The sequence below is a fragment of the Centropristis striata genome, chromosome 7, assembly GCF_030273125.1.
Source record: "Centropristis striata isolate RG_2023a ecotype Rhode Island chromosome 7, C.striata_1.0, whole genome shotgun sequence".
NCBI classification, from domain to species: Eukaryota; Metazoa; Chordata; class Actinopteri; order Perciformes; family Serranidae; genus Centropristis; species Centropristis striata.
The window spans coordinates 15,138,645-15,155,455 of record NC_081523.1 but is presented as its reverse complement, the minus strand read 5'-3'; the positions used below and the strand labels follow the sequence as shown (position 1 = coordinate 15,155,455).

Sequence of the window (16,811 nt, the reverse complement as noted above, 5' to 3'; positions counted from 1 at the left end):
TGCACACGTTGCTGCTTTTTTATTTAGTAAATATTATTTACACATTTTCAAGAACACATGCTACAGAATTTCAGATTTACAGCTCCTAAACAATAAAAACAGCTCTTGGGAACAAAAATACCTGATGACTAAGGAAAATGTCATCCAGGCTTTGAACACTGAGAAAACATTCAAGTTTTTTTTTCTTTTCGTTTATTGTTTTTTTAATTATTATTTAATTTTCAACCATTTCTGAACAAGGCCTCTTAAACTATGCAGTAGTGATTGTGCAGCATATATTATATATTCCTGGTGCTGCTAAAGCTCCCTTTGGTTTGTGCTTCTCTGCAGCGGTGAAATTAGCACCCAAACATATGGAAAAGGGCCTCAGTGACAACTTCTTTCTAATTTATGATCTAATATTTTTTCCGTTTTTTTTTCTTTTTTTTACCTGATGTTGTCTACATATTTAATAATGATGTTGCTATTCCTTCTAATGCAGTTTGAATAGAACCTGGTGCTACAAAGCAGTGCAAGTTTGTAATTTCAAAATCAGACATTTCAGTATGCATAGTACAAAAACATTACATATGTTAAACTATGCAATAGCTTGTATCAATTGCTCTGCCAAGTTTGAATTGCAAGTCATCGCACAATTTCTATTTACATGTTTTAGTTACAATCTAACTTCCTATGGCCACCCTGTCTCAGCATTTTGTAATTATGCAGACTCCAAAATTGGAGCTCATTAGCATAAAACGACTTTAAAAGAATGGAACAGATTTGAAATCCCTGCATTCATTTCATGGTTAATGTCACAAATTGATGGTTTGTCATTGTGTTAGTCTAATGTGGCCTAAATGGTCTGAGTCTTTAATTAGTTTTTGTGTTTACGGCTTTTAAAAAGGACATAAACCCCTCCGCAGTGTTCAAACTTAAGCACACTCATTGGATCGACCATACATTGATTGCTTTACATCCAAATTATGGATTATGAACATTTACAGATACACACACAACCTAGAGAGCACCATGGTAACTTAACAGAGAGCAAACAAACTAGTAACCACAGTAACACTACTTTACATTCGGTACCATACACTACACTGTACATTAAGGCATGAGGTGTTGTTGATGCAAAACATCAGCAGAAGACTCATTGAGAAATGCAATGCACTGAGGAATGAAATGCATGTCTATGAAACTTATCAATCACACCAACAAGGCAAATTATAACACTATAGACCCTCCTGCTGTTAAACTATTATAATAAACTGTATTTTGTGTGGATTATTTATTAGACGGATGGTCCAATAAATAAAAACATTCAGAATTAGGATAAAGCTGGCTCTGAAAGAGGCTCATCCTTCAGCCTGATGTCTGACCACGTGTGCCAAAATATTTCATCAATTAAGATTCACAAAAATTACAGTTCTTATGTTAAGTTAATGTAATTGAGAACAATGTACAGCTACTGCTTAGAGCACCAGCACCACTACTCTATTTATATATCTTCAATCACAATAAATAAACTCTATTTCGGCGAGCCCTGGTCATGCAGTGTAGTTATTCGGTCGAGAGTTAATACAAGCAAGAAATTGATTTTGTCATTGAGATGATTCATATCACTTTTAAGCTCTTTGTTGGGCTCTAAATATCTGTCTAGTCAAAAACTGCATGGAAAAGTCTAACCACTCAAATACAGGATTAAAGCTAGCCTTTCTTTTACATATGCTGCCATCAGAATTTTGATAATAATGGCATGTTTTATGTCATTGTGACTACTTTACTTTGCACTGTAATCCTACTTTACTATTAGTCAACTGTTTGTTGGAACTGCCTGTAATTTGCATGTATACTACAGTATATAATAGATGTAACTGGAGGTCAGCACAATGATTATTCAGTTATTTTCAACAACAGTTTGTAGCTGCACAGTAACTAAATGCAAGTCAAGTCTATATTCAGTATATGTATTACTCAGTAATACTGTCAGATTCTGCTCACTGCCTGCAGTGCACAATATTAGGTAACAGCATGTTAGAGTGACGCAAGTTACTTGCAGTTCGTCTAATATTTTGTACAATTTACAATACTACCCATCGTCACTGAGCACCATGCTTACAGATCCAAACAACGCTGCAGTTCATCCTGCAATCAAGTACAACGGTAGATGACAATCTTAAACATATACTATGAGGTGTGCAAAACAAATCAGGAAAAATTATTTCATCTAAACCTCTTTACACCCCTTTTTTTTCAATGTCATGGTTTACACCATTTCCTTTTTTTAAATTTGCCGCAGCATATCATGACACCTTATTGTCTTTAGTGCCATTCAACCAGGATGCTGCTACTGGAGGTTCTTGTGTGAGTCTCTGTGGAGAAGAGTTCAAAAAGTGCTTGAGGTGTGTAGAAGTAGTATGGATGACTTCACCCAGGCATGAGGAAGCCTCCTGCATGTACAAGTCTTACACAGCCAACTGCAGACAGTCAGGGGGCATCCTCTGATTGACTAAATCTCCAAAGGCCAAATCGCCACCAGTGACTGATACGTCAAACACACCATCTCAGAGGGATGGCGTACATGATGAACACGTGGTCGCTTCAGCTCTGGAAATGCTCCTATTGGCTCTGAAATGCATTATGTGTTGCTTTCCAGGATGACAGTGGTCAAGCTGATGGAATCATTCATTGTGAAAACTGAGGGACTCAGGAAACATGTGTGCTCACAAGCCTCATCAAGCAACACATAGGAAATAATAGCGATCTGGTTTGTTTTTGCTGGCATTTTACAGAAAATACAGATATTTTCCTTGATTTGGGATCTCTTTTGCCTCAGGTCACTGAATGCAGTCATGTAAACTAAAGCCCTTTTGTGACAAGAGGCCACAAATCACAAGATCACGATACGTAAATGCTGAGTGTGTCCAGACTCGCGTCATGCAAGCTGTTCACAAACAATCAAAAATAGAATGACTGTACACAAATAAACAGGAGTGGATCTTGCCAGTACTTTCCTTTATGCTCACAAGAGTAAATGACTTCAGTAATTGATTCCTGGCAGGCCATACTATCGTTACATCCTGTTCACGAGATCATACTGTACACATAGTTTAGTAGATTGTACAAACACTTAAGGGCAAAGTGTTATATCTCTGAGACTGAGAAGTTCTGTGTGGAATTGCTGGTTGTTGCAGCTGATAAGCAGCACTTGGTTATCAGTTCAGGTTTATTGATGATAACTATGATCATAGGTGGAGAGTTCTGTGCCAGCAGAGTCCTATTGTTAAAACTTAAAACTCAGGTGTTGGAACATACAAGATTTAATATGAGTTGTTACACTGTGCCATTTGTCAGTGAGGTTCATATCACTGAGGTTTGAGTCTAATGTACACTAAAAAATCTAAGGAACAAAACTCATTACTTTAACCGCCAGATTGAGCTGACCTTGCAGACCTGGAGGAGTACAGTTTGACTGCAGAGGCAAACAAACAGGAGGAGAGACTGTGTGCCTGAATAATTGGGGCGTACCTAGCCAGCAGTGCTTATTTTCTATTGTATCTTTTACAACTCGCGTCCACACTGATGTACTTCAGAGGGGACCTGGCCTTACCACTTGGTCAGATGACAGCAGACGAGCCAGAAGAAGGGGAGTTAGAGTTAGGGGAGGAAGGAAGGTTCCAGAAGAGCCACTTGCGTTTACATTGCCGTCTCTGGTACAGGTAGTCCTCCTTGTCACGCTCTTTGCGTGCTCTTTGGTAGTGGTCATCCTCTTTCAGGTACCACACAGGCGGCCAGCGATGTTTCTCAAAGTATTCTTGGTTCTCTGCATCAGAAAAAAACGAGGCATGGGAATTTGGCGAGACTATGAAGAAGAATTTTAACAGTCAACATAAAGATTCCCTTATGAGTCCTACAAAGGGGAAATTCAACCTCTGCATTCAACCCATCCTCTTTACACCCCAGTGAACACACCACGCACTTCAGTCCTCAACCTGTCAGTCCCAGGAATTGAACAGGCGACCCCTCCAGTTACAGGCCCGATCCTCTAACCTCTAGACCACTAACAGCCCAAACATGGTCACAATAACAAATTGGAGAACATATAAGTTAGAATAAACTGATCTAAGTAATGTTTGCATACTAAAGAATAAGAAAAATATATATTTTTTAATAATAATAATTGTCTTAGTAGTAGATTACAAGAGGAATTTTGAAATAGTGTACAAATTATTGAAACACTGCCTTTAAGGGATAGTTCTAATTTTCTTTTTAAATCAGGTTGTATTATCCATAATCAGTGTTTTACAGGGGAAGGTGGTTGGCAGACCCCCAGTTTTAGAGAAGCAGGCATAAATAATTAACATTATTTACTTATTTTGCAACACTAGACTGGCTACACAGTGCCTTTTTTTTTTTTAGGAAAGAACCAAGTGACACAAAAGCATGTTTTGGATTATTGATCAAACCAGTACTGTGTACACAGTAATCATTAATTTCAGTAAAAGTCCCTGATGATATAATGTAATAAATAGTTTGCCTCTGAAGTGCTAAAGGCTAAATATAACTCTAACTGAGTAGGAATGGGTCCGCTGAGCTTAATTAATATGCTTTTACAGATTAAATTGGCCAACTGTCCTAAAAGCTTGCGAAACATGTTATGCTGTTCCAAATGGCGACATAAGTTTGATGCCATACTATAATGTCAGGTGAGTGTTTAATATGGATGATTGAGATGATTTTAATTTAATGTTTGATGGCATGCTACCAGATCACATGTGAGTTACCTGTAGATTTGGACTTCATCTCTCGGGGAAACTTGCGGCAGACACTGTTGTAGTTGGTGCAGATGTGGTGAAGACACCAGCCAGTGAGCTGTTGGGCGCCGTGGAACTGTCAACATACAAATTTTTATGTTTCTTTTTGTATTTGTTAACTATTTTTGCACGATATGCATACTTGCTGTAGAGTTTTGGGGTTTCTTTGGATGCAGAGAACTCATTCCTTGAGCTACAACTAAATAGGCCTGGGTGGTCATTGGTGCATGTATGAAAAAAACAACCTATTTCATTAATATATATATTTGACGAGAGTGCAGTTTAGGCATTTTAGGTGCCCTCAAGGTCAGATTGCTATTTTTACATCTGCTTGGTCAGACTTTGCTCTACCAACTGAACTAGCTCTATTGAATTCATTGCATTCAGGAGATTCACTTATATTTTAACCTTCATACTAACATTAGCATGCTAAAAATAACGTGCTACATAATAATAATAGTATACAAATGGCTCCTCTATGATATAAAACAGAGCCTTAATATTAGAAAGACAAATGCAGGAAATTAAAGACACCTTCAGTTTCATTTTATATGTTGTTCTTGTGCCTTAGCGGTGCATATTACCAAAGAATTAGCATTTAATCATTTAAATATTTGGCTCCTGAGCATCTTTTCCCGGTTGCTAATCCAACCTTGCGTGACACTGAGGAGCTAGAGCTGAAGCAAAAGTACAGCTGAATGATGAGGTGAACTAAAGTGCTGAGCCTGATTCCTACAGTAAGTCCTAAATTCTTACTGCCCCAAAGATCCGTCGCTATTCATTATAGCAAACAGCTGACTTGCACTCTGAAAAACAGAGTTTCTTTGGCTGCACCTTCGAGGAGTAAAGATTATTTCAGCCTCCAGAGCAGCTCTCCCTGAGAAATGCCCTCATTAATAAAATTCCAATTTGCTAGAGCATTATATAGGAGCTTTCAGTGCCGTCCCTGTTTACTGATGATTGACAGGTCACACTACCTGGGCCATATCCAAGTACACCAGCACGTCTCCATCAATGTCAGCCCCCATCATCGCTGCCTCTGTCAATACTGTAACTGTGTAGAGCTCTGAAAGAAACATAAAGGCTAGTCACTGTTTGCATTAGCACAATAGCTATGTGTAATACGATCCTGTGGTTTACAGGGTAATAACTACACCAAATGAAGTACCTGTAAGTGCAACCAGGTGGGGGAGGCAAAGACGATTGGCTAGAACAATAAGCTCCATTGCATCCAGGTCAGGCCGAGAACAAAACCGCCCCGTATAGAGATATTCCAGCACAGCCCTCATGCAGCTGCGAGTTGTGTTTGGAAACAGCACCTTAGAAACAGGAACATATGACACAGTCACGACTCAGGCCGAGGATTTGCTGTGTTTAGCATTTAATGCTGGGAAGAGATCTGCTTTTCACTTTTGTATTTAAATGATATAATAAAAATAAAATAAAATAAAATGGAATTGTTTTTAAAATCCTCATGTACATGCTTAGTTCTGCTTAAATGCAGGAAAGAAATTGCCAATTAAATAGAAAATATATTTTTTAGCTCTAATGTATGTTAACTTAACCACATTTTGAGTGGAGAGAAAAATGTATATGTATGTACTATATTTATTTATTGACTTAGTTTTTCCTTCTTTCCTATTCATTTTATATGCACATATGTATATATATATACATATATACATATATATATATATATATATATTATATCTTCTCAAAAATTTTATTATTATCATTATTATTATTATTATGATTATTTTTATTTTTTATTTTTTATTTTTTTATTTATTCTATTTACCTTATTACTACCCAGAGTTGTATACTGTGTGTTGTCGTTTGTTTACTGAAGAAATTACAATAAAAGATTTAAGTCACAAAAAAAATTGTTTTAATCCATATGATTTTTGATCATTGACTCAATGAATGAAAAAAATCTGCAGACGTATTTTTTACATGCATTATCTTTAAAGAGTATTAATGATTAATGATTAATTAATGATTAATGATTAATTAATGATTAATGATTAATTAATGATTAATGATGAATGATTGAGATGGTATTAATTTAATGTTTGCTAGCATGCTACCAGATCACAGTATTAACTTCTGTTAAGGCAGAATGTAAACTGAGCTCTGGTGTTGAGCAATAACAGAATAAAAGTAACGTTTTAACATGTTTAAAATACAAAATATGAGTAACTGTGTTCTATGACAGTTATATATACATTCTGAATCGAGTTACTGTCTTAAGATAGAATAAAACAGATTAGTTGAAAGGATTACTTCATTACCTCAGCCAAGGAGGTCATGTTTACAGCTCGGTTTGTTTGTCAGCAGGATTACGTAAAAGTAAAACTCAGTGGAAGGGCGTAGCATAGACCAAGGAAGAACCCATTTTAGAGCAGATTTGAATCACTGGTCTGATAAACAAATTATTATTCTTTTTCTCTTGTGAGATGATGGCCTTGGGGGAGGTCTGTGCTCTCAAAGTGCCCTTCTAGGTTGTTTTTGTTGTTAAGGCATGCATTCCCTATGAACACTTTTTTTTTTTTTTTTAAGTGCAACAGTTCATGCACGTGCATTGCACCTGCCACAGAATGCAGAGTCAGTACTGTGTGAAATATAGGACGCAGACAAATTACATTTTAGAGCATGTATTCAGTGATCTCTGACACAGCTGAGCTCACTGACCTACAGTATGTTTGGATCACGAAAGCCACCCTAATTGTGTTACAACAGACTTTCAATCCTCTAATTAAATTAAACTTCGTACGCACAGCAGATAGTTCATTTGAGTTCATGTTGGTCAGTTCATATAATGATCTTTGCTGCACCAGCGTGCTTTGTGTAGTAATGAAGTAATTACGTTTTAAATGCTACAGCTACAGTCAATAAGAATGTCATTGGAAATTCTAAGCAATGTGGAATAAATATTCTAACCCATACTGACTTTGGACTGGCTGGTTTTATTTAGTTCACAACAAACAACACAAGATATGTAAACTGACTTACCTCTTTGGTGCAGCTCTCCACAAAAGGCCCGCCAAACATAGCTGCCATCCAGTCACAGCTAGAGATGAGTAAAGGCTTGTGGGCCATGATGGTCCCATCATCTAGCTTGAATACTACATCTGTAATACATAAGTGAGACACAGATAATACTTACTGTAATACAAGGGAAACTTGAGGTAAAGTACTGGAGTAATAGCTATTCAGAATATTGAATTATTCAAAAGTACATTTTCTTTTTAATGTTTCATTTAACACATTGTACTGTTTTTACTTGACAAGATTAAAACAAACGTTTCTGACAGGACTTTAGTCAGTATTATTAACTCTTGATTTTCACATTTAGTAGGCTATGTGTCATGAGTGGATTCACACAGGATCTGGTCCTAATATGACAACTTGGCAGGCAAAACTATAAAAAAACATTAAGCCAACAATAGCATCAGAACAGCAGCTACTTCAAGCACAGACAATTTTGCTTAAAATGTTTAAACCAATGTTTAGACAGGCTTCCTCAACATGCTTTTTTCAGGTTGGATGGCACATTTTTATAGGCAGTGATGAAGTTTGTACACGGTAAACCTTTAAAACAATATGAATCTTTCTTAATTTGAAAAATAAATTCAATAGCACCTTGCACTTGACTGGTGGGCACAGGAGGAGTAGTTTACTGTGATGGTTTTTCTCCTGTGATGAACACAGTGTATGGCCTATCACATTTAGAAAAGGAACCTTCATAGAAATGTGGTCAGAAGTACAATATTGTCTTTTAAATGTAGAAAATTAAAAGTCAGAAGTTTCCAAAAACTTAATACTGCAAGTATTTTAAAAAATCACTTAAATAAGAGTACTCAAGCACTTTGTGACTATCCACCCCTGCAAATACGGATGAATGATTTCCACTCACCAGAAAAGGTGCCTTTAGCCAAACACTCTTTGACTCTGTTTGTGCGCCGTACATGGAAGGCTTTGGTGATTTCTTGGTTCATGAAGGCTTCATTGTTAAGTATGTTTGCCACCATCATCCGCAGGTCAAAGACCTCCAGCAGCTCAGCAATGTGTGCAATGTGCATTAGCTCTTTCTCATTCTCGTCCAGCTGACCTGTGTACAGGTAGCGTAGCACTGCTCGGAAAGGACCCAGCTGCATGGACTGGTCCATGTGCACGACAGTCATGGGCCTGGGGCTGTACGTGACGGGGTCATCCACCAGCTCCTCCTGGATGCTGACGAACGCTCTGCTCCACGATGAGAGCAACCTGCCCCGCCTGCCCCCCTGGGAGTCTTTTAAGGTCCCGTCACTAGTGCAGGCCCTCAGGTTGGCCCTGTCTCCGTCGTCGTTGCTTTCGCAAACATCGAAGCTAGCAGCACGCATCAGCAGCTCTCTGCCAGAGAGAGGACCACGAGAAGGCCTTTCAGGCTCCTCATTATGTGTGTCCATAATAAAGAGGTCATAGAACTTTGAAGAGGATGTCGCCAAGTAAATCTTGTGTGCAAAGATTTTCTGTCGCTCCTGCAGGACCAGGATGACATCAGCACAGTGTGGGTCCTCTAGAAGACCGACTGGATGCTCCTCTGTGGTGGTTGGGGGAGGAGGCACAGTGATTATAGGTGGTGGAGGTTTTGGTGGCAGGAAGGGCGCCTGAAGGAGAGGCCGCTGGACATTTCTGAGGTGAGATTTCCAAAACTGCAGGTGTCGGCGCGAGATGAGCGCAGCTCGGATCGCGTTATCAAAGACGTCCTTGACTCCAAATTGAGCAACAACACTGGTTTCATAATATGGCACTCCCAACTCTTTGGCCACCTCCCGGCCTCTCTCTGGAGGAAGGATCTCGTTGGATTTAATGGGTCTGAAAAATAAGAAAATAAATCAAATGCAATTCTAAAGCTTAAAAAATCCCAAACAATTTCATTGAGTCTCATTGAAACAAAACTTCCACTACCTAGCTAAAGGCCTCCGTGCCCTGTTCACTGCCTCCAGGTCTGCATAGCGCAGGTCCAGCTGACAGCCCACCAAGATGACAGGAGCACGGGGGCAAAAGTGCTTGATCTCAGGGTACCACATGGTCTTCACATGGTACAGAGAGTTGGGGTTGGCGATTGAGAAGCACAGTACCACCACATCAGACCTGAAGGGAAGACACGGGACAAGTTTATTAAACAGGAAGCACAAGACCAAAAAGTGATAGACTCACATTGAGTTTAACAATATCTCACCTGCCATACGCAAAACGCCGGTCCTTATGATGGTCTCCAAAAGTATCCCAGAGACGAAGGGACACACTGACATCATCCACCACATCTCTGGAGCGCTCTAATACCTGATAAAAGACATATTCAAAAATACTTAGTTTTGTTAGTCAGCAGTGTAAATGCTCTACAATTGCAGTGTGTTATTTGTGTAAAGATTTAGTTCAGTTTGAGTGTCCAGATATTCTCAAAAACATTCTCAAAAACATCTTTTCACATTTTGAAAATGAGCTTGCATACTCACCTCCTGGCAGACTCTGTACTGGTCGATTGCCCAGACTGTGGGCACATGTGTAGCGAGTAGCTGGTACTGAGTCAGTGTGGCATTGCAGGCCCGAGCACAGATAAGGCGGGTCTTTCCGACTGCATTGTCTCCCACCACCACACACTTGATAGTTTCAACGTTTGGCCTCTCATAGTCCATATCAGAATCTGTCAGCTGGGACCTGTCAAAATACAAAGAAGCACAGAAAGCCGCATCAGCACCTGAAATCCTAAACTATTGTCCTGAACAGTACAGGAACATGGATCAATAGGGATATTAGACACTGTGGCTACTCCTCATCTGCACTGCTCGTTCTGCCTGCAGAGCTATCAATGGACGGTCTCGTGACTTGCCTGTGCCCATTCACAAGTTCCATGTCCTTGCTCCTGATATAGAAAAAAATTTAAAGGGACAAGCAAACTAAAGGGGAAGGATCCCTTTTCTGGAGCAATTTGCAAAATAGTACATACAGTAGGTGCAGCATTTTAGTTAATTGTAAGGAAAAAGGAAATAAACTCTTCGTCTACTAAGGGTTAAAGCTGAAGCAGTTGCATGCAGATATTCCTGTAATCCCACTAACCATCTGCAAGCCTAAAATAACTTTCCCTGTTTACACTTCTTACATGACAATCCAAACAGCCTCACCTTAGGGTGTACCATGGCTTCAATCATCACAACAACTACTAAAAATCTGACATCCACAAATACACCCTTATTAAATAAAATGGAGGGTATAGGTAAATAGACTATTTCTGTCTCTTGAAAATGGTGGCTGATGATTTAGGTAGCCGGACTGGTTTCCAAGGGAACTGTAGCCTGTGTCTCTGTGTCACAGCCTATATCATACAATCTTCCATCTATCACACTGATCGTGCTTTTTTTTCCTATTCGGCAGCATATAAACATGCTTATTACTGATGTGGTGGGCTACTGTTATGCTAGTGTTGTTGCTTTATTTTACTATTAACTTGTGCCACCAGTCCACAACACACAAGACATTGTGTGTGTCCAAGCTTTGTCATATTACGGACCAGATTTACATGTCTACAGTTTTGACTTGAAATAGTTACTGCGCTTGGAGTGACAACCTTAGATCAGAAGACTCATTCATAGCCTTATGAATGAGGTCAGATGCTCCTGGTGTTCCTGTCCCTGCCTGGACCCAAACGACCTGCTGTAAAGATATAACTGCCCTCCTTTTTAAAGCATCACTTCTGGTCTCCTACACTTCAACCACGTTTATGATTTTTTTTTTTTTTAGTATGACAGTCAGAAAACAGTTTTTATTCCATTTAGCAGGATTTCATATCCTGTACACAATGCCCCAGAGATTACTATTAGGGGTTACTATGATTTTTTTTTTTCTCAGACGGTTGACGTTTGCAGCCATTCATAAAATCAGCCTTTCATTGACTGCACAATCTGCATCCCTATAGGCTAGGTCTCACATGCATTTAGGAAAATATATATAAAATCATCTGACAGTCTGACCTTAGGCTGGGCCTGTATGTCATTATAGAGATACACCGCCTTTAATATTGCTCATTCATATGCCCTTTCCGGTAACAGTCTACACTGCGCAACTCCCGAATTATTTCATCATTTTCTACATGGTCAGATACTCTAAATAACCCATGCAGCGCCTGCAGATTATCCTCCTAAATAAATCAGCATTAAATAAGCTCGCAGCCTCGGTTATCATCCACAGCAAAGATGATAAAATTGTGCATATCCTACCAGAAGGACCGAACAGTCCCACCACCACCGAGACACTAGTCATGAGGCTCTGCTGCATTACACCTTATGTAACACCCCGTCACTGACTCTTGAGCCTGTTTATCTGGCTCCGCGTTCATAGCGGAAAAAACCCCAGCGATAAGGAAATAAAAGCAGTTTGTTTCCTTTTGCAGGAAGCAAGCTATGTCCATTCTCTTACCGCAACATAAGGAAGTGCTGCATCGGGTTGGTCGATGAACGAGAAAAAAAGCAGGGCTCCATCTGATGCGGCTTGCACCTGACGGCAGCTCGTATTTAACTTCATCTTCAAGGCAAGGTGAACGAGGCTTGAAAATAGGCGGCGGACCGCAGATGTTTCAGGAAACCTTCCCCTGGATCAGTGCGATAAGTCCGATTGCATTGCCAAAAATACGAACGCTGATCTGAAGCCTGTCGGTGCGATGCAGAGCTGCAGCCCTGACCGTCATGGAACCACCTCCACTTACTGTAAGGCCTCCGTAGCTAATAATAGGCAGGCACCGAGGGAAAAAAACCCATTCATTACAAAACACTGATCCACTTTAAAGTGGCACAAATCTCATTCCACAGCTCCAGCAGCCTGGATAGACTGCCCTTCAGTCTGTTTCTTTTCTACTTTCTGGGCCACCCTTTGCACAGTTTACAGTATGTTGATGTTGTGAGACTGATTTTTTAAAAAAGATACCTTAAACGCCCTTTGTGCACTCAGGCTGGGCTAAATAGCGTGGTACAGTGCTGCACTACACACTTCAGCATGAATGATCAGCTTAACTCAAAGTGTTGTATCCAGGGGCGTGTCTACTACATTTTCACTTGGGACAGGTTGGGCTCATCCAGTGGAGCAGTGAACCTAATGATTAATTTGTGCATGTATGTGCATGTCACGTAGGCACATGCACCCCTGGGCACAGACTTGCAAAAGGCCTGCAACATCCCTACTACAAACAGGCACCACACATGGTTTTGCCTCCTGTTTTGTAATCTTTATGCAACTTTTTTTGGTTTTGTGTCTCTTCTCTCTTGTTGGTAAATTTGTGTCTTTTTGTTGTCATGTTGTTTCTCCTCATAGTTATTTTCTGTCCTCTTTGGTCTGGACCTTATTTTTTGTGGTCATTTAATGCCTCTTCATAATCATTTGTCTTTTTTTGGTGTCTCTGTAGTCATTTATGTGTAGTCCTTTTGCATCTCTTTGTATTCATATTGTGTCTTCTGTAGTTGTCATTTTTTATTTATTTTTTTGTCGTTATTTTGTATCCATTTGTGGTCATTTTTGGTTATTTTTTTGGTTGTTTTGTGTCTCTTTATAGTCATTTTGTGTCTTTTTGGTTGATTTGTGTCTTCATGTAATAATTTTTAATTCTATTTTGTGGTTATTTTGTCTCTTTATAGTCATTGTGTGTCCCTTTGCAGTCATTCTGTGTCTCTTTGTGGTAATATTGTGTCTTTCTAGGTAACTTTTAGTCTCATTGTCTTCATTTTTGCATGATTGGTATGGGTCTTTTTCCGGGGCATTTTGCAGGCGAAGTCCTGGTGTCCCCTGACACTGTGGGTCCCTGGGCCTGTGCCCGGTCAGCCTGTCAGAAATCCATCCATGAATAAGCACAAACAGTATAGCCTATATATAGACTACACACATAGTGGCTGTATGTGTGGCTTGGATACATGGCACAAATTTTATAAAAACAAAAAGGAGTCAGATGGCTGGCACACAAACAAGAAAATTGTTTGATTGGATCCACTTATCATTGTGTCATTGAAGAGAGCTATAAAAAGAAAAACGCATGAGTCACGATAGCTGTTGAGCTTTATATAAAAGATGAGCAGTTTCCTGGTACTAAATTAACTCCTTTGGCTCTTTCAAATGGTGTTGCATGTATTCCTCTGAGGAATTTAAAGAAAAATGATCAAAAAATAAATGTGAGATTATACAGAAAACTGATTCATAATCACTTCCATAAATGTCTAAAACAATGAGCATAGATAATGGAAATCTGTTTGAAGCATCTTTCTTTTTAGATCCAGTTTCTAATTCCTTTAGGTCAAAGCCCAAAAATAATAATTTCTTTACTTTCGTCAATGAATTATTGGCCCCTCTTTGTTAGATCCTTCCTATCTGGTAAATGCTTACAAACTCCATGTTTGTATTGCTGCCTTTCTGCTCAACTTCCAAGGTGAGAGATAACCCTGATGACATCCTTACCCTTTGAATGCAGCATTGATCTGATGCAGTAGTTAATTAAATATATCACAGGAAACTTTCATGTTCATTTATATTCGTGACTGTTATTTTACCATTAATGACCAGAATCTCATATAACTGTTTTGGTTAATAAAGAGCAACCAGGTAATTCAGACTGATTAAATCTCTATGAATCTCTGTTTTTGTGTCAATAAACTTGTTCTCAATATTTTAAAAAAATAGTGTTTAGTTAAACTAAAAAGTACTGAGTGGATGCCATGTAACAATTATTGTAAAGGTCACCAAGTTAAATCTACTTGGTGTGCATTAGATCCACATTTATCATGCATATCACACATTAGCCAGGTCCATTAGTAGTGCAGTGTTAATAATTAGGAGAATGGCGTATTTCTAGCTTTCTCCAGTGTTGACACATGCAGCAATGGCTCTTATTCACACATTGGAGCAACGCAATTACTGGTGTGATATCTCAGCCTCTGGATTTAAAGCAAGGGCATTACTTTGATTGGTCTATGAAAAAGAGAAGACTACTCACCACTCACAGGTACTGATGGCCATTGTGCACAGCTGGTGGGAGTTTATCTCTGTTAAATAGACTGTATTTCCACTGCAGTTTGATTCAGTAACTCTGCGTCTTCACAGCCTCAGATAATACAATTTAGAGGAGGTTTTAGATCCACAATAAAGGTTTATCTTTGACCTCCCTCACTCTGTCTTACTCTGAGCTACGTCATTACACACTAACTAACAATGCAATCCAGTGTTTGTACATATTAATGTTGTCCCAGGACCAAGGACCAGGACCATTTATTGTGGGAGAAAGGCCTCAGAAACAAGCGTCATTCTGTGAAAATGCTGTCATAAATGTATACCTTGTAGTTTTGATATGTTATTAAGTTACTTGTCAGAGTAGAGACAACAGTTTACGCCCTTAAATGCACTTTTGGCGTTGCTCTGGAGGACTAAGTGATGCTGATCACTATTTTACTATTCTCCTTTCTGTGTGAAGGATGTGATTCAGTTTTGCTTCTTGTGTGTCTGTGTAGTCTGTCCTCTTCAGGTTACATTTTGGAGAGGAAGTCACCTGGGTGGGAAGAAGCTGCTTGACATCTTCCTGGGTCCATATTATTCATAAATGTTTATATTCTATGTTTCTTTTTGTGGATTATCTACTGTATATTTTAATTGTATTATGTTGGTGTCCTGCAATGTTCAGTCTCCTCCACCAGGTGAGGCTGACAGTCTAAACTTCCCTTCGATCCTCTCCTGAACAGAAGCAGACAAAAAACAGAGCAAAGCCTGGAACTAATTCCTTTGAAATAAGAATGCATGAAACTGAAATGATGCACTGCATTGCAACACATATTACATAATGATATAATAACATACTATATGTAAGTAAAGATCTTCCACTCACTGTGAAGTTGTCAAAGCTATAAAATGAGGAAGCTATGAGGAGGTAATTGGACTGGAGTTGGAAAAAACCTTTGGTAAACCTTTGCTATTTGCTTACTCATATTCTTGGAATTCCTGTTTTTTCTTTGGTCATTCCGCCACTTTTCACTGAACTAGGTTGTTTGCATGTTTGTACAGTTAATGCAAAACAGTTGGCTGTTTTATTGTGATTTTTTTTCTAAATGCAATACTTGGAATAACTGATACTTGGAATGATTTGTTGGAGCCTTCTGGAGACAGATTGTTGATGTATGAACTCAAGGTTTGAGGTTTTCAGGTATTTCAAGTATGGAGGATGGTATAGCTGCCAAAATCAACTAAATGAATACAATTTATATGAAGTATAAAATGGCAATAGACAAGTTTTTTGCTTCAACTTACCATTATGAAGTAAATGTTGATCAGGCTCCTCTATATATAGGTGAACTACGTCACCCATATCTGTCAGCTCGGTGTCTTCGGTCAAACACACGACGTCTTCTGTCTGTTCCACGTCCCCTGCTGTGGTGATCGATCGTTTGAATCGGTGGCACCCAAACTCTGGAATTCTCTGCCTTCACCCCTATGGTCTGCTGTTTCTGTGGACTCTTTTAAAAATCACCAATAGACCTATCTTTTTAGACAGGCATTTGGATAACCAGCCTGCATTGTACATAATATTTTGTCATTTTAATTGTGTATTGTGTTTTAATTGTATTAAGTTCTACTTCTTTCTGTAAAACACTTTGTGATTTTATCCGTGAAAAGTGTTCTATAAATAAACTTTACTTGCTTGCTTACGTGCTTACTTACTAACATACTTATTTTCTTGCTTACTTACTTACTTATCTAGTTACTTGCTTGCTTACTTGCTTACATACTTGCCTGCTTACTTGCTTACTTACTTACTTGCTTGCTTACTTACTCACCTCCTTGTTTGCTTGCTTACTTACTTGCTTGCTTACCTGTTTGCTTACTCGCTTACATACTTTCTTGCTTACTTGCTTACTTACTTGCTCACTTACTTGCTTACTTATTTACTTGCTCTCTTACTTGCTTACTTGCTTGCTTACTTACTGAATTATTTGCTTGCTTACATGC

The 16,811-nt window shown here is 38.9% G+C and overlaps 1 protein-coding gene across 1 annotated transcript; it reads right to left on the bottom strand.

Moving 5' to 3' along the window:
• Positions 1-4: 4 nt before the first annotated feature.
• LOC131974502 (rho-related BTB domain-containing protein 2-like) lies at positions 5-16,012 on the bottom strand. Its single transcript, XM_059336827.1, has 10 exons — positions 12,258-16,012; positions 10,301-10,502; positions 10,024-10,127; positions 9,750-9,935; positions 8,716-9,656; positions 7,812-7,930; positions 5,968-6,118; positions 5,777-5,865; positions 4,770-4,875; positions 5-3,808 (listed from the first exon to the last, which is right to left on the bottom strand). Exons 1-10 carry the CDS (start codon positions 12,317-12,319, stop codon positions 3,603-3,605), a joined length of 2,166 nt encoding a protein of 721 aa, XP_059192810.1. The 5' UTR covers positions 12,320-16,012; the 3' UTR covers positions 5-3,602.
• Between the last annotated feature and the right edge of the window lie 799 nt (positions 16,013-16,811).